At 42.1% G+C, this 18,474-nt stretch overlaps 1 protein-coding gene across 6 annotated transcripts in view; it reads right to left on the reverse strand.

Moving 5' to 3' along the window:
* The window catches only part of rerea (arginine-glutamic acid dipeptide (RE) repeats a), a 133,174-nt gene that overhangs the window by 36,076 nt on the left and 78,624 nt on the right, over positions 1-18,474 (reverse strand). For 3 of the 6 annotated variants that reach the window (XM_078254810.1, XM_078254811.1, XM_078254809.1), the window contains 3 exons: positions 11,120-11,225; positions 8,542-8,638; positions 6,732-6,836 (listed from right to left, as the gene is read on the reverse strand). In XM_078254810.1, the coding sequence (XP_078110936.1) occupies positions 6,732-6,836; positions 8,542-8,638; positions 11,120-11,225 (308 nt within the window). Of the gene's footprint in view, positions 1-20; positions 152-6,731; positions 6,837-8,541; positions 8,639-11,119; positions 11,226-18,474 lie in introns of those variants that run through there. The other 3 variants (XM_078254815.1, XM_078254814.1, XM_078254812.1) reach the window with 1 other exon arrangement.

Raw genomic sequence — 18,474 nt, forward strand, 5'->3', positions numbered from 1 at the left:
GAATATAATCGCACACCTACCTCCGGGGACTGAACAAATCGTCCATTTCTGACATCAAGCCCTAAGGTTGGGTAGTGACACTGTGTATAATGCTCGTTGGAATAACTCCCCTCTCTCCCACCTATTTCTAGGTGCTCAAAATGGAGAACCACGCATTCACTCCGGAGAGGTGTTCACTGAGCTTGTGCTGTGACCTCAGCCTGCACGTACAGCGTCGCAAGCTCGGCTCACTTCTCTATAGACACTACTGAGCATGTGCTGCGACCTCACACAAGCACACACACGTACAGACACACACAGAGGCAGACAGACACGCATGCAGGATACGGAATTCATCTCTCCTCGTATGTCTGAGCCATAATAAACAAGAGTGAAATTGCAAGGATGCAGACAGCCCGCTCAGAATACCAAACGAGAGGAGCAGAGAAGGGAGGGAGCGGAAAAGAACAGCGCCCTGAAGAAGGGGGTTCCCAACTGGCAACCCTTGTTGCCAATAACAAGGACAGCCATCATGGCAACACGTGAGACACCCCAAACACCACCAGTGAATAACAACACCAATTTTGCTTGAGCACTTAAATGAAGTCAACAGCTCATCATGTACCATAAGCCAACAAGTCCTTTAGACACACATTTTTTTCCTAGTGGGAACATCTGGATCAAAGTGGAGCGACAAATATAAATGATGCCTTGATATTTACCATTCTCTTCTAGCACAACAAACTACAATGCACTAAAATGTCATCTATTGTACTTTTGCATTTAAACAAAATATGTGCTGGTGTGTAATCCCTATCAGTTGGTCTTCAGAGTTCATGACACCTATCACAAAGCCTATTTAATCATTTCCCAATGTGGCCAGCTGAGCAGGTATAACGAACAACTTATTAAAGTATTTTAAATAAAAAGTCAATTTTTAAGCATATCAACACCAACATCGCAACTGGGACATTCTCGGTGTAACACAGAATGTCAAAAAAATACACAGAATAGCATACAGTATCAACCTACATTTTGTAATATTCTAGCATAAAATCATATTGAATGGCATTGATAACCAAATCATTATTATTATTATTACCTCTACCAAGGAGGTTCTGTTTTCTGTTGGGTTTGTCCATGTGTTTGTTTGTTGGTTTGTGTGTCCGCAGCACGATTACGAAATAACAACTTTATTTTTTTTCATGAAACTTGGCAGAGAGGTTTAGTATGGGCCAAAGAAAAACCTATTAAACTTTGGAGCAGATAATGGGGCGGATTCACCAATTCTTTTTCACTTACGTTAACATTGAGAGATAGGGTGTTTGTGCTGCATTCATGTGGTGTCGGAATAATCATGAAAATTTGTTCCCGACTGGCAAAATTCACACTGCATTAACATTGTGGAATAGGGTATGCCTTGACGGAGGTCTGCACTCTCACCAACAATTGTTATCATTTTACCATTATCAATAATAATATACAAAAATGACCAATAATCAACAATGCCACTAGACATAATGAAACAAATGTAGTATATTGTTCTTAGTGTGAGAGGTTCAGTTATTAGCGTGAAAGGTTTTTCACAGCTAGGGTTTGGTACCAAACCCTGTACTTTTACCGGTACCGACCAAATCACGTGAGTATTGGTTCACATAAAATCAAATGGTGCCCAATTTCGGTACCAGAGAGCGTGTAAGCGCAATCTTATCTGTCCTCTCTGCATGTTGACAGAGAGCGGAGCTTCGACACACACACGTGCGTGCAGAGGTGCGGACGGAGCAAACTATGTTGGCTCTGCAGTTTTGTTGAAGTCACAGTGAGTCACGGCAATGCCGATAAAGTGGTTTCAAGTGTGGTTACAGTTTTTCAAAACTTCACGTAGACACCATTCACTGCGATATGATATTAATGGCGAGCCGAAAGCAGTCGCTGTGCTGTTGACGTTACACTTCCTGTGAGACAAGCAGGCACAACAGTGGTTTATATGCCCTGGGGACTGACTGACTGACAGGCTGAGGTTGTAAGGCAAGGCAACTTTATTTCTACAGCACCTTTCAGCAACAAGGCCATTCAAAGTGCTTTACATGAAACATTAAAGAGCAATTAAAAACGGTCATGATGAAAATAAAACAGGCTAAAAAAGAATAATATACAAATACAAGAAGAAAAGTTTAATAATTATTCAATTTAATAGGTTGTAGGGACGGGTTTGGGAGGAGAGAGGGAGGGGTTTTATTTTTATTTAATTTCTGTCAGTGTAAAATATTCTAAATAAATAACATAATATTCTAAGTAAATAGGATAAATAGGTTTGGAGTTATTTTTACAACTGAAATATTTTTTTTTGTAATTGGGTCAAAGACGAAAAAGGATTTAAAATTTGAAAATAAATGTGTCAAAAAATGCCAGCTCAAGCACTTTCTATTTTTATTAATGTTCTATATACATCTCAACAACAGTAATTTAATTTAGAAATGCAATTTAATTTTTTTTGATGAATCATGTGATTTATTCCATGAAAAATGTCCTTCCTGGGTAACGGGAATGGATTTTAAAAATATTTAAATGTCTACCTTTTTAGCATATAAATGTTTAGGCATATCCATAGTTACAGCTAACCAAACACTCACTGCTAAAAAAAAACTATTTAACACTAATATTTAACACTATAAAAAATTTTTTTAACACAATTAATATGATATATTTGGGTATTTATAATTAAATGGGCTCATCGTTTGAATTTGGTCACACAATATTCCATGCCAAAAACAGAAAAATGATGAAAGATGTCTTAAAATGCTTTACAGTAAAGGTTATCAGGTTTTTATTGTATACTCAACTGAGGAAAACATGATTGTGTAATATACCATGAAAATCTGAGTTAAATTACTTGACTGTGTCATTGTTACTCGGCCCGTTAGCCAGGAATGACATAATGCAAAAATGCCATAAAAGATTAAAGAAATACATATTATTTTATTAATATAATCTAACATTATCAACACAATGCTTGAAAAGTAACAAATACTAATAAAAAACTATTTTCATTAACATGTCCAATCTGGATAACAGAGGACATGTCCTGGGTAACAGAAGATCTTTGTTATCCAGGAAGGACAAACCGTTATCCAGGAAGGACAAAAACATGATTTTCCCACCAAAACTCTGTCAAACACTGCATACTCAGCTAAAATACAGTGGGGAGAACAAGTATTTGATACACTGCCAATTTTGCAGGTTTTCCCACTTACAAAGCATGTAGAAGTCTGTAATTTTTATCATAGGTACACTTCAACTGTGAGTGACGGAATCTAAAACAAAAATCCAGAAAATCATCTTGTATGATTTTTAAGTAATTAATTAGCATTTTATTGCATGACATAAGTATTTGATACATCAGAACTTAATATTTGGTACAGAAACCTTTGTTTGCAATTAGTAGAGATCATACGTTTCCTGTAGTTCTTGACCAGGTTTGCACACACTGCAGCAGGGATTTTGGCCCACTCCTCCATACAGACCTTCTCCAGATCCTTCAGGTTTCGGGGCTGTCGCTGGGCAATACGGACTTTCAGCTCCCTCCAAAGATTTTCTATTGGGTTCAGGTCTGGAGACTGGCTAGGCCACTCCAGGACCTTGAGATGCTTCTTACGGAGCCACTCCTTAGTTGCCATGGCTGTGTGTTTCGGGTCATTGTCATGCTGGAAGACCCAGCCACGACCCATCTTCAATGCTCTTACTGAGGGAAGGAGGTTGTTGGCCAAGATCTCGCGATACATGGCCCCATCCATCCTCCCCTCAATACGGTGCAGTCGTCCTGTCCCCTTTGCAGAAAAGCATCCCCAAAGAATGATGTTTCCACCTCCATGCTTCACGGTTGGGATGGTGTTCTTGGGATTGTACTCATCCTTCTTCCTCCAAACACGGCGAGTGGAGTTTAGACCAAAAAGCTCTATTTTTGTCTCATCAGACCACATGACCTTCCCCCTTTCCTCCTCTGGATCATCCAGATGGTCATTGGCAAACTTCAGACGGGCCTGGACATGCGCTGGCTTGAGTAGGGGGACCTTGCGTGCGCTGCAGGATTTTAATCCATGACGGCGTAGTGTGTTACTAATGGTTTTCTTTGAGACTGTGGTCCCAGCTCTCTTCAGGTCATTGATCAGGTCCTGCCGTGTAGTTCTGGGCTGATCCCTCACCTTCCTCATGATCATTGATGCCCCACGAGGTGAGATCTTGCATGGAGCCCCAGACCGAGGGAGATTGACCGTCATCTTGAACTTCTTCCATTTTCTAATAATTGCACCAACAGTTGTTGCCTTCTCACCAAGCTGCTTGCCTGTTGTCCTGTGGCCCATCCCAGCCTTGTGCAGGTCTACAATTTTATCCCTGATGACCTTACACAGCTCTCTGGTCTTGGCCATTGCGGAGAGGTTGGAGTCTGTTTGTTTGAGTGTGTGGACAGGTGTCTTTTATACAGGTAACAAGTTCAAACAGGTGCAGGTAATACAGGTAATGAGTGTAGAACAGGAGGGCTTCTTAAAGAAAAACTAACAGGTCTGTGAGAGCCGGAATTCTTACTGGTTGGTAGGTGATCAAATACTTATGTCATGCAATAAAATGCAAATTAATTATTTAAAAATCATACAATGTGATTTTCTGGATTTTAGATTCCATCTCTCACAGTTGAAGTGTACCTATGATAAAAATTACAGACCTCTACATGCTTTGTAAGTAGGAAAACCTGCAAAATCGGGAGTGTATCAAATACTTGTTCTCCCCACTGTATATCTTAGCCTTTAAAACATTAATGCTATTTTTCACATGAAATAGGCATTTTTTAAATATCAAAACATCAAATATGTTTTATTAGCGTTATCCAGAAAGACATGGACATAGTGCATAGTGACCGAAAAAGCTAAATAAAAACTTTGAGAGAATTACTAAACTCTCCAGATGTTTTGGGGTCCTCCAAAATCTTCTTTATGGTGCAATATCATATTTCATGACTATGCAATTGCATTATGGGTAATTTATGGATTTTAAGGTCTGTTACCCAGAAAGGACATTAGGGAAATCCAAAAGTAAGGACAAAAGTATTTCTTGAGTAACATTTTAAATAAGGGTAGGATTGTTACTATATATTTGTAGGTATCACTGCAAACATCGACACAATTATGCCCAAGTAGATAATTAATGCTCTTATTATTATTTTTGGCACATTTTTATACTTAGATTTTAAGCCCGGACGTTACCCAGGATGGACAGTTTGGTACTTCTGAGCTCAATAGCTCTTTGAATTTTATTTTCTGGCAATAAATACCTATAAAAGTGAGTAAAGAGCAGAGAGTTGAGTAATATAATGTAGTTTTTTTAAAATGTATATTTATCTTTTGCATTATGAATACGCTTTGGACACCATAATTGACATGCCACGTCTTTGCATACAGAGGGAAAGTACCGAAAAAATACCGTTGGGTACCGGGAACCGAATTTCAGGCACCAGTACTGATATTGGTTCAGATGCGAAAGGTACCCAACCCTATTCACAGCAGACATTTTGACTTGTCATAGCAGGGAAAAGCACAAGTGTTACTAATAACATTAACGATGGCTCCGCTCCCAGTAAGCCGTGACAGTGAGCCAGCAGCCACAATACCAGGATCCTGAAACTAAAGCAGCTAAATGGAATTTATCATTTATTGTATTATTCACACCTACTGTGACATGTCAAAATGTCTTCTGTGAAAAAGGCCTTTCATCCTAATCAGACAAGTGATTAAAAATACCATCAATGAGCTTCTTGTAGATTTTTCCATTGTAATCTTAATGTTAACTTAAAAGATCAGTAATTAAAACTTAAAGTGTAATTTGACAAATATCAACAAATTCCCTAACACTTATAAAGCCATGGGAGTTTCCTCAGCTCATTCCCCATGAATACACCACATTAGGAATATTCTTTGTGCACTGAAGCAAAAAAATAAGTGTAATTAAATTGAGAAAAATTACACTTGCACTTAAAAAGTGCATTTATTGTAATAGTATTTATGCTACTGCTGAGTGATACTGAAATTAAATATCCCAATATATTTTACTAAATACTTGATATCTATAACTTGATTTTAAATCTGCCTATTTGTGACATCAAACACTATTTAATCCAACTAGGGATGTATTATATGGTTTACTTTTGTGATATTGCTTAATTAAAAACTCCCCCATATTGTCTCATACAACGGTATATCAGTACACTGCTCAGTTGTAACTAATGCCCGTTTGTTTTTTTTTATTAAATTGAACCTACCCATAAACTTTGAATCATAGCTGAAACAATTCAGCAATTAGTCAAATGGATAGAAGATTATTATCGTCTTTGATTATTCTATGTTGATAATCAATTTAATTGTTTGAGTTATTATTCAAGTAATAATGTAATAATGCTAAACATTACCTAGTTATAGCCTTCCAATTGTGAGCTGCTTTTCTTTGTCTCATGTGATAGTAAACTGAATATTTTGGGGTTTTGGAATTTTGAAGACATAATCTGGGTTTAAGAATGTGTGATGGTGATTTTTCACTATTTTTAGACATTTTATAGATGAAAAATGAGTGATTAATGAAGAAAATAATAGTTGGTTGCAGCCCTATTTTAATAAGAATTGTATGAGAGTTGACCCAACGTGTAGCCTGTGGGAGGATTACAAATAGGACTATCAGTGGAATTGACTGGACTGAAAGCTCCTCACCTGGTCTCTGGGTTATATCCGAGGATATAGAAAAAGGAGTCGATGCGGGCTTTGAACTCCCTGGCAGCAAAAATGTCGGAGAAATGGGAAATGTTGCATTTCCCCCTGTGAGAGAGAAGACAGGCTTTATTAGACAAACACAACTATATGCCAAAGTGATACCCTGGCCTAGCAGGAGCAGATGTAGCCCTAATTAGAAGCTCTTGGGGTGTTCATCTATCCGAGGTGACAAATACAGCAGCAGGTATAGTGCCTGTCAGTGCCTGCTGACTTTGCGGTGAGACATCAGGTTCTATAAAACACCAGCTGAACATGTCAGTCCCGCCTCGTCTGCTGCAGCTGAGGCGAGAGAGACAGACGCTGCAGAGTTCTGCACAGGAATTCAACCTGTGCGTCTCCCTCCCGACACTATTACCCCCCCCAATGAGCTGCGAGGACCTAGGCTCCGACCACATCTTGATTCCATTTCCTGTTTCAAGCACCCTGCTGTCTGGCTCTCTCTAAATAACTGATATTATGGTCATATGGCGCTGGGCTGCCTTGCAGAGAAACAGTATCTTCCTCCCTCTGAAAAGATTAAAGGGTGCTAAGGAGGGCTGTCTTGGGAGAGCTGCGGCGTTACAGCATCCCACTGGAATTCCATCCCGTGTATCTAAAGCCTGGAACATAAGTGAAATCAAAGGGTGCTCTGTGAAAGAGAAGTTGCAGCTAATTTGCCCTGAAATCAGTGGTTTCAGGGAGACATTGCTTTGACTGCCCGCCACTGCGCTGCTCACATATGGTTTTGGTTAAAAGGGGAAATGCAAGAGGTGGTCAGACAGAAATGAATAAAAAGGCAAAGGCAGGAACACAGAATGAACACAGAATATCTGATTTCAGACCAAGAAAATGATTAAGCCTGTATTCCTTTCTGCTTACATCAAGCACATACAGAGTGGAGTGCCATAAGTTTTGTTCTAGAGGTTCATGTTCTGACAGGTGTATGGGGGAGTTGATTCACAGCCATTTCAATCAGTGTTTTAATGTAAGACAGCCTGAGGCGTGTGTCTCATTTATGGCTTTGCATCTTTACACATCTGGACTATATTTACAGCACCTTCTCACAGCATGGTATATCTCTTAAATTAACAGAACAATTGCTGTGATTTCTTTTAAAGTTCGTTCATGGACCGCTGAAGAATCAGAAACACAACAGTAATGTAGAACTATTACCATGTTGCCATTGTTCAGAAAAATACAGATACATTGTAGTAAGAGTCATTCTTCTGTCTCCTGAATCTGGATCACAGCAGGCGAGTATTTTACAATAGTAGTAGTAGTGTATCCATAAAACACAGATGGTGTTTGTCATTAGTCTGTTGGAGTATATAAGAACAGTATTTGCTTACAGGATTAATTTTTGGTATATAGCAGAAAAGTGGTGACAGTAAAAAAATAAAATGTATGAAATAGAATTATAAACATATAAATTACTTTACAAACCTAAATCACGGCACAAAAAGTGCCTGAGTTTTCCATATGGTAACAAAACTAAAACTTCAGTTAAATAAGGAATTTTCATGGCCACAGCACTGGGATTGTTAACTTTTAACTCAGCATGCAAATGCAACAAAACACCACAAATAAAAGCTGTGTGGTGTAATGGCGTTAAGTGTTATAGATACAAGCATTGCAATCACAGCAGCCGCAATGTTACCGGATATTTAGGGGGTGGACAATGAGTGCTTCTATTTTCTATTGCTGCTAAGTTTCTAAAAACCCCATCTTTGTGTGTGTGCATGTAGATATGTGTGTGCTGACATTTGTTTACCTGAGAGCAGCAGCGTGATAAGTGTCCACATAGTCAGAGATAAAGAGTTCTCGACTCCTGACCACTGGGTCTGTAATGACCAGCTCCCGGCCAGAGTCTGGGGGAAGAGAAACACAGTTGTACTAAATACATATTTACATGATATATTATGCTAAATACAACCCAACTCATTCATCTATGACAAAGAGGGAACTAGGGGTGGTACTGTTCATGAAAAAACATCCGAACAGCTCGGTCTGCTTGTCTCGGTTCGACGCATGCGCAATGTAGCCTCGTGCCCGTATGTGACCTCAGACAGTGCGTTTCCCTTTCGCGCGAAAGAAGTGTGGACAAGTTACCAACAAAACGTACAGCTAAAGACCGTGCAAAACATTTCAGATCGTCCTGCCAACCTGTAAACATTTTAACATCAATGTACTGTGACGTTTTTTTTTCGCTCTAAAGTCGCTGAAGCGGCTGCAGTTTAGATCCTGTCGGGTCTCTGCGGCGGGCGGGGATGCTCAGTTCTCCCCGCGACTGACGCGCGCACACACACAAACACACACGGTGGATGCAGGAAAAAATGGAGATGAGACGTATACAGGAGGACCTGACAGCTACGCTCGTTATTGTAAGTGCAATGAGTACTTTATCAAACCGTATGACTGTGTCCCAGCCCAGGCCAGGATAGGAAATTAACTAACAATGTAAACTGTTTTTATGTTTAACGTATTCTGACTTATTCAAAAGACAGAGCTTTAACAGTTCCTCTCTTCTTCTTTTAAAGGACACATTTTTGTAAGAGCTACACTGAAGTTGGCAGTTTGATAAATGAAAGTTATTTCAATTGATAGTCTGTAATATTTCAATCTTCATGTGCTAAAAAGGCACATAAGGTCCTGTAGATGGCAATACACATTCTCCTTTTGCCAAATAAATGAAAAGCATGTTGAAATCATCAATGTCTTCCCTCTTGCTGTATCAAAATCTCAGCTAGCTTTCCTCAGAGATGGTCCCAATAATGTGCTTAAAGTCAAGTCAAATTCAGTTTGTGCATGATTACATGATATAACTATATAATTATTTAATACTGTATCCTACATTGTGGATAATTACGCTATATATCATATGCTGAAGTATATTTCTGGAGTGTTAAAGATTAAAAGAAAAAATAACAAGAACTGTACAGAACCGAAAACCGTGACCCTAAAACCGTGATACAAACCAAACCGTGGGTTTTGTGAACCGTACCACCCCTAGAGAGAACAGAGAAAAAGTAGCTTAGGCATTAATGAAAATCAAGAGCACGGTTCTGGGTAAGTAACAAGTGCCTCTGCAGAGGTCAATATTATGCCACATAATCCAATAAAGCCAATAATGTGCAGCCTCCTGAGGAGAGTACATAATGTTTAGTTCTCAAGTGAAATGACCCTTGCGGGGGTTAAGACGCATCAGCAGCACCAAGAAGGGCTGGCACTCGTCGTTGACTAATGACCTGCGCTGTGGCCACTGTGCTCTGGCCTTGTGACATAAATTCTAATAATCCTAAATCCCTGCTGCAAGGACAGACAGCACATAGAGGAGCACCTCACTGCACTGAAGCCGTTTCTGGAGGGAACAGCATACAGTGTATTTGGTTGATAACCTCAATGACGTACCCTAACTAAAGTCTTCCCTCTGACACAAGTGATATTTGGATTGTTGTAGAAAGGAAAACAGCACTGTTTAATTAGATTGAAGATATGCATTTGTTCTCTGTTACAAAGCTATTTTCACACAGTATATTATCAAAGCTGAGTTGGCTGTAATCTGAGGCAAACTGAAAAGAGCTCACTACTGCATTCTTAAGGGCAATACACCTCAGAATATATACCTTTAAAACTGCCAGTATTCACATCAAACACTTTAAAGTCAACCCTTTTGGGTAAATATTGTATAGGTGTACAATGATGGATATAAGTAACCTGTCAATTAATTACTTGTTGAGGGCAAGCTCACTCAGTTTAGAGATTTACATGTACAACTCTGTGATGGCTAGAAGTAATTGTTAAAAATCCAAAAGATAATATAATCTAATATGAATTTTGTAAAATTCCAACATTGATTATTCCAACTATTTCTCCCAGTGACATTTCCTTCGCGTTACAGGATTTGATATTTAGCTGCTAAAAAACAGTGACAGTACTTATGTTCCTGTAGATGTGTATGTGTTAATAGTGTGATGAGTCCCCTGACACTGATGCTGTTAAGACTGTGTGCTCGAAGGCCACATGACACTGCGGGTTATTAACACTTGACAGGGCTGCTGTCTGGCTTGAAGGAGTGTTACCCAGGGAACAGCGCAGAGCCACGGGATTGGCTCGGCTGCCTGGGATACTGTCTTCTGGTTTCTGTTTGAAATGCAATTCACAGCTAACAGTCTGGTGTGCTGAGGCAGGTGTGTGTGTGTTTGTGAAGGAGAGAAATTGAGTGTTGTGGTACAGAGCAAGAAAGTGTATTTACTTTCTGTGTGTGTGTGTGTATGTGTGTGTGTGTGTGTGTGTGTGTGTACACTGTATGCATGTGCAGATGTGTTTCAACGAACAAAAGGCAGTCTCACCATTCTCATTGTTGCGATCCTGCACCAGGTGCTGGTAGACAGAGTCAGGCACCTCTGACTGGCGGTAGTACCATTTCACATTCATCAGCAGATGGTCCCGTTTACTCTGGAACACAGAGAGACACAGACCGAGTGAGCAGGAGACAAAAAAATGATCCCACACTAAGATAAACAGACATCATTTTCTTTGATTACGACCTCACAAACTGGCCTCTTGGCAAACAGTGATGCTGTGCAGGCGCACGGTTTATGACTCATACAGGCTGATGCCAAAAAGCATGCAGAGAGACCAAGACAATTAAAAAGGGATTGCAGAGCATTTATAGCTTTAACAAAGTAAACAGTGGGATGGCCGTTGCTGAAGGAAGGAGAGAGAGAGAGAGAGAGAGAGAGAGAGAGAGAGAGAGAGAGAGAGAGAGAGAGCAATCTCTGCCTCCTACAAATCCACTGCCTTCTCTTCACTTAATTAGAATTATCTAATGATTTTTAAAAAACACTATTAAAGTTTACTCATGAACTGCCACTGTATCCCTTTACAGTGCTTTGGACTTTATACTCTTTAAGTGCTGCCACCCACTGGCCTTTTGATAAAGTGCAAATGAGCAAAGGCTTGTAATTCCTTAGATGACCAGAAAGTGGCAGCACTGAGGTGAGAACAGACCTTTTCCAGGGCCAGTTAATGAAAAAACAGAGAGGGAGGGGAAGAGGGGGGGATGGAAGAAAATGGTAGAAACTGAGGCCAGCGCTGAGGTGAGAGATGAAAAGGGCAAAATAGTGTTTTCATTTCATGTTATAAAATATTTATTGTGGCTTCACATAAGCCCAACTGACCGTCACAGTGGTTTGAACATTAGAGAGACTGTTGGGTTGGGTGCTGGACTGCGACAAAATGCTATTGGCCCCAGCCATCTTTATTAGGGACTCGGCTAAGCTGCACTGCACTAACTGACTGAGACACCTGCACCACCACTGACGCCACCCGTGGAGTAAAGGAGAAATGAGCATATGGAAAAAAGGAAGAAGGGGGAAACGTCTACAGTAATCTAAGACAGACAGTTTAAGTTCAACTCTTTCCAGGCTCTTAACTGCATCTGTGTGTGCAGGAACATGAGGTCAGAGTAAAGATATTTAAAGCCTTTAGAATACATTGTTCTGTTATGTCAGAGAGGAGGAGGCCGAGCACATGCAGCTAAGCAAATCATCACCTCCCTAAACCCTCAAGCCAACCTCTGGATTTCCCATTCTCTCCATTTCTTTCTCCTCTTACTCCCACCCTGCCTCCCTCGTTCTCCATCTTTCCCATTCCAACTCTCCACTCCACCACCTCTCCATTTTCTTTCCCTCGTTCCTCCCTTTCTCCAACCTTGAGCAGGGAGGAGGAATGACTGAATGAGTGAGTGAGCCTGGACGTGTTAAACAGCAGCTGGCACGCAGTCAGTCAGCTGCATTCACTGCTCTGGATGATTGTGTGAGTATACACGCAACATCACACAGCCAGACACACTTTGCTTGTGATTCAACAGAGCCATACTTATGGACTGAGACACAGACCCCCGAGCACGTACACATACTGTGTGTGAAGAAATGTGTGCAATGACGTCATGTCCCTCCCTCCCAGCAGTTAGCCCACCCATCCCAACCTCTTGTCTATCCAGTGTACAGACACCGTTGCCTTCTAGACTAACATGTTGACTGCCACAGCAGAGCGAGTTGTTATCCGCTGCTTATACATAATTAATACTTTAAGTAGACTGTAAATTCTGCCAGTGTTCTACCTGAACATTTCATTTTCTGCCTGTAAAACCACAAAATCAAAAGGATTTCAGAGAGTTGGGACATAGAGCCTAATGCAAACAGAAAAGCACAAGCGGGCGGAAAGACGCAGACACATACACACAGAGGTTGTACACCTTATTCATGAGCCTGCATTATTTTAAACCAACCAAACGAGCCAAAGCAAAGAGTGAACGTTACTTCAGCTATCGTCAGTATCCTCGTCACTACAGAGTAGCTGTCGCTCTCCCGAGCAGATTGCTGTTTAGAAGCTCACAGCGGCGTTAAGCCCTCTCAGGCAAAAGAGGGATGGAGGTGGAGAGAAAGACTTACAGTGCAACATATGGAGCACAGAGTGGGAGTGAAGCATAGCTTTCAATTATCCCAATTCTATAAACATGCGGGGTGGAAAAATGAGTAGATAACGCAAGGAGAAAATGAAGGGGGATGATAGACAGCTCAGTCTCGCCATACGAACTACTAGTTGTATTGTCTGGATTTTTTTTCTAAGCTTGCCATAGAAAATAACAGAGAACATATAAGGGGAAACCACAATGCGGAATTGATTAGAGACATTCCACACTGCGTGTAGAGAGCTGAGCCCCGCACAATGTCAGCCATCTTTGTCTGTCCCGCCAGAGGCTAAACATGGCCCTGCCCTCCCTCCTCCTGGACCCTAAACCCTGGGAATGCTGCTCACTGCTGAGAGGCCAAACGACTTGCCAACCTAATACTGAGGGAAAGAAATGAAACAAGAGGAGAAAAAAGAGAAAGTGCAAAGAAGCAGAGCAAAGGAGATGGGGGGGGATGAGGAGAGAGAAAGGGGTTGGATTAAGGTAGGAGGAGCAAGACCTTCTCATTTCCTCAGATTTAAAATTACAACTATCCTCCTCCTGCTTAACTGAAACCCCCAGGGTACAAGGCTACCCCTTTATTCATCGACGAGATATAAATCTGAGAGTCATGCTTTGGGGCCGAGCACAATGGTACCCCTCCTCCCTCCAGTGGCTCAGCCTGGCTTGTGGCATTCTTGGGCACACTCATCAGACAGGGGCTGGATTATAGGAGGGTACTCAAAAGGTTATATACTGGGAAATATATGGTTTAAAAGTTTAATTCTTGGAAAAATGAATCCAAAATATATCACTATTAATTAAAAACAAACAATGCATTCATCACTGTTCTAAAAGCAGCCAAGACGAGCCAGGCATTCTGAGAGTCGGTTAATTCTCCCTCTGACTAGCTAAAGGTGGCTGGCCCCTTGGATCCATAATGGCTGTGCAGTTTTCTTTGTGTGGCTGCATGTGTGCAGTCAACTCTGGAGCTGGGGCCCCTGTGTACGACCACACCACTACAAAGACTGGAGGAAAGAGGGAAATACAGAGGGCAGACTTTCCTTTTACACATAAGTACAGGCTTTACATTTTAAAAGAAAACCAGCTCTGTTAAGTGTACACTCAAAAGATGGACTGATTGTGGGACTAATTCCATGTTTTCAAATATGAGAGTGTGAAATCGATGCAGTGCTTTTCCAAACCAATGTCAACACTAATATCGTACAATGGTAGGGAGAGTGCACGGCAGTTGCAGCGAGCAGAGATTTTCTCCTACATCTGTTTCCAGTGTCCTTTACAATATGGTCATTGCCTTGCAGCCAAGCTGAGCTGTGACAAAACTAAGAGCACGTTGTTACAACCTGTAACCCTCAAATCGAATGCCCTATCCGTCCTCCCCACACTGCAACACTAGAGCTTTGCTTTAAACAAAACCAGACCCTCCCGGCCCCACACGACAGGCCCCCAGTGCACCTCGTTAACAGGAAACCTCTGTTTATTTTCTCTGCTTTTCAAACACTCTCTTCTTCCTCTGCTAACCCTGTTAGTGACCCCCCTCCCCTCCCCTCACTGGTGACATCAGCAGCCAGGATCTATGACTTCCTTCAGGAGGTGGCAGCCAGAAGTAAGGAAGGAAAGACAGATCCCAAACACACAGACAAAGGAGACAGCACAGAGCGAGGAAGGGAGGGAGGGAGGGAGGGAGGAAGGAAGGAGGGGGAGGTCAAACAGACAAGAGCAGCAGCAGCAGCTCAGTGTTAGCGAGGAATGTCAAGCAGTTCAGCTAGGCTAGCAGGCTAGCTTAGTTAGCTAACGCCACAGGGGCAGGGTAGGCTTGAGTATGGTGGATCAGGGCTGGCAGTGGTGTGACATTGACAGGCAGAGACTCAAAATGGCACAAGGTCGGATTGTGTGAGTGTTCACCTCGCCAGCCTCAAGGGGAAAGTAAGCACATTCAAAGAACAAAAGGCTGATTGTGGCATTTGGAGGCAGAGATGGGATCTGGGAGGACTAATCTGCTGCTCCGACATGATAAGATTAGAGGGAGCAGGAAGAGCTGGCTGGGAAGATCACACATACACTCGCATAAACACACACACATACCAAGATGATGGATCTGATTGGAAGGGTTTTCCACTCGGCTTTCTCTCTTCCTCATTTTCCTGCTTTCTCTGCCTTATTTTCTACTACTCTCTCTGAGATATATCTGCCAGCACACCAGCACTCAATAAGCACTTCAATCTGGACGACAGAACACACGCACACACTCATTCAAAAACTGTATGTGCGTGCGTGTGTGTGTGTGTACGTACACTGGCGAGGTACAAGAGATCTGTTGTGCTCACGCAATCTATGACATCTTAGTGACTGACAAAGGAGGTTGTTAAAAAGAAATGCCAGCATGCTGTGTGAGAAAACACACACATACAAGCCAATGCACACACACACACACACACACACACACACACACACACACACACACACACAAATAACAGGCTTTCAGGATAAGCACCACTATTCTTCTCCCAACCCTGCAGTAGAGCGGGGCAGGCTGGGACTCCGTGTCAGAGGTAAGAAAAAGCACCTCTAAATCAGGCTGTCAGAGCCAGCAGCAGGATTCCACTCTGCAATCCTCCTCTACTTATGGGCTTCGCAGTGAGCACTTGGCTACTTTGAGGAAGGAAGGATAACCTGCCCCTCAAGCCTCCTTCTCTTAGGCACATATAATAACACTAAACACATATAATAACACTAAACTAATGCTGAAGTTTGTGTGGAGGAACTGTATGCACAGCCTGCTACCCAGCCTGGCAACAAGAACAAATGGAGAGTGTGTGGGAGGCAGAGGGAGGAAGGAGGTGAGGTGAGTCCCAGCTGGTGGTGGCGGTCCTGGCAAGACCTTTGTGCCGTGCCTACAGAGGAGTGTCTCTCTCTCTTTGGCTTGACCTGTTAGGATATTAAATCGGCCCCCTCCGCTTTGAACACACTGGGCCCATCTGTTAGCTTGGGTCCATATTGGATTGGATGAGCATTAGCCGTTTAAAAGTGGGCAGATTTGCTCTTGTTGCTCTTTGTGTGTGTGTTGTATGGGCGCCTTTGAACATGAGCACCCACGCCCGCCTTAAATTTTAAACCCCCCCCTTTCAAGGAATCAAGCAGACACACACACACATCTCAGTTTATGACAGACTAGTCACTAGCCATATCATTGTACAGACTGACGACATACAGTGACACATCTAAGGAAGTTAACAGGTCCTCCTGTCATCCAGGCAAAAAAGGAGGGATGTTGCCGAGATGGAGAGAAGACAGAAAAAGAGGAGGGGTTGAGTCACGCGCAACTCACAGATGATACTAATTAAGACTTGAGGGCCACTACTGGTGGATCATACTGCCAACCACAGGCACACTTTAAACACTGGAGAGTCACAAGTGCCACACATGACTATGCTATATCTGAGATCTAGCTCGTCCAACACTGTGTTTCACCCCATGCACATAACAAGCAGGGCTACTTGCACCAGTCTTTGCTTTGTCTTTTTGTTTTTGTCAAATGTGTCCCAGTGGGAGTGAGTAAATTAATGGCAGAAATATTAAGAAAAATGTATGATGTTGACCACGTTGCGCTCCTTCTAGACAGAGAGTGGTGGTGAGAACACCAGCCTTGGCTGCATGCTCCATAAAATAGCCAGGCAGTGTCCAACTTAAATATTTGTCTTTGCTTCCAACGCACTTCTGCTGCATGGTGGTTTTAGCCAAGAAATTTAAGACGAGTTAAGTGAAGGTACAGAGAGCAGCACTTTGAAAAGCAAAAGGAGAGAGAGAATATAAAAAAAATACATCCACCAATGATCATTATCTGCAGACCACAGACACGGAGCACCAGGGACCTGACAACTTGTGTTTAGTGATTTAGGCTACACACAGATACACAGGCACTTATTGTTCTTTTTTTTGAGAACACAGACAGAAATTCTTGCAGCACTAGCAGGGTATATACTAGAATGTGGATCCAAGTGAAACTTCAAACATAGGCTGTGCGAGGACAGATGGAGGCGGTTAGTAGAGCTCATATCTGGGTGTTCAGATCATAATACTAACTTTATTTCCCAAGCCCTCCCTCTCAGCCTGAAGTACAGTTATAGCCCGCCAGAAAACATTGTCATTTCTGCCTTTAGCCTTTCATTTAGCCGCTTCAAAGCCATCTCGCTTTCATACCTGGCTTCCTGTGTGTGTTGCACGGGACGTTCTCTTGAGAGCTGTCTGCTCTCAAGGTAATACCATGAGTCAGTATTCAGAGTTAGACACACACACACACACACACACACACACACACACACACACACACCTTTGTGTTTTGCAGTGTTTAAACACCATGGTGTTTTGCTTGGAAGGCTGTTTGCCTGTGATCCTTTGTTTTAGCTTTGCTTTGTTAGCATAGCCTGGTGAGCTAATGAGACATCTTACTGACTGGACGACTGCTGTGGAGAAAGAGAGGGGGCGTGCACAAAGGATATGAATATTGGGCTGTGTGTGTGGATGTCATATTGGACGTCTGCCCAGCCAGCTAATCCAAACCCTTAATGTGTATATGTATGTGTGTGTATGTCTGTGTGTACAACTACCAGTGGCAGCCTCCTGAGCAGGGCATGGGAAGAGGAGCAGTGGGCTGATTGAGCGCTGTAATGTAAGACAGGAAATGAGAAGGCTTGCTCAAGCCAATGCTAATCGATCTCCCCTCTGTATTATTCCCACACAGACACATTTAACTTTCAGGCTGAAGTGTAGGTTAATGCAGTAGTAATACATTTGCAAAGACAAAACGATTTGGGTAGGATGTGTGTGTGAAGGGTAGACAAGTTGTGTGTGTGTGTGTGTGTGTGTGTGTGTGTGTGTGTGGTACAAGTCAGTCAACTCACTGTGGAGTCAGAAAAGGTGTCGTGTCTGTGTGTGCGGATGTATGCCACTTTAAAGACTGATGGGGTGTGAGCATTGAGAGGGATGATCAGAGTGTGTATTTACATGTTTCTGTGAGTGCTTTAGAGGTCTTTTCTATGTAAGAGCAGCTGTCAGGCAATGAGACGTGTGTCTATAGTGAGTGTGTGTGAGAATGACATCACTTCTGTGTAAGAATATAAACACACAAACCCAGGAGAGAGAGGAGTGGCAACACACAGCCGGAGATGGAGGCAGAGAAGCAGAGACAAAGAGTGCAAGCATGCAAAAAGAGATCTTAACGCTGAATGT

This window comes from Sander vitreus, chromosome 7 (genome assembly GCF_031162955.1).
Source record: "Sander vitreus isolate 19-12246 chromosome 7, sanVit1, whole genome shotgun sequence".
Classification (NCBI taxonomy): Eukaryota; Metazoa; Chordata; class Actinopteri; order Perciformes; family Percidae; genus Sander; species Sander vitreus.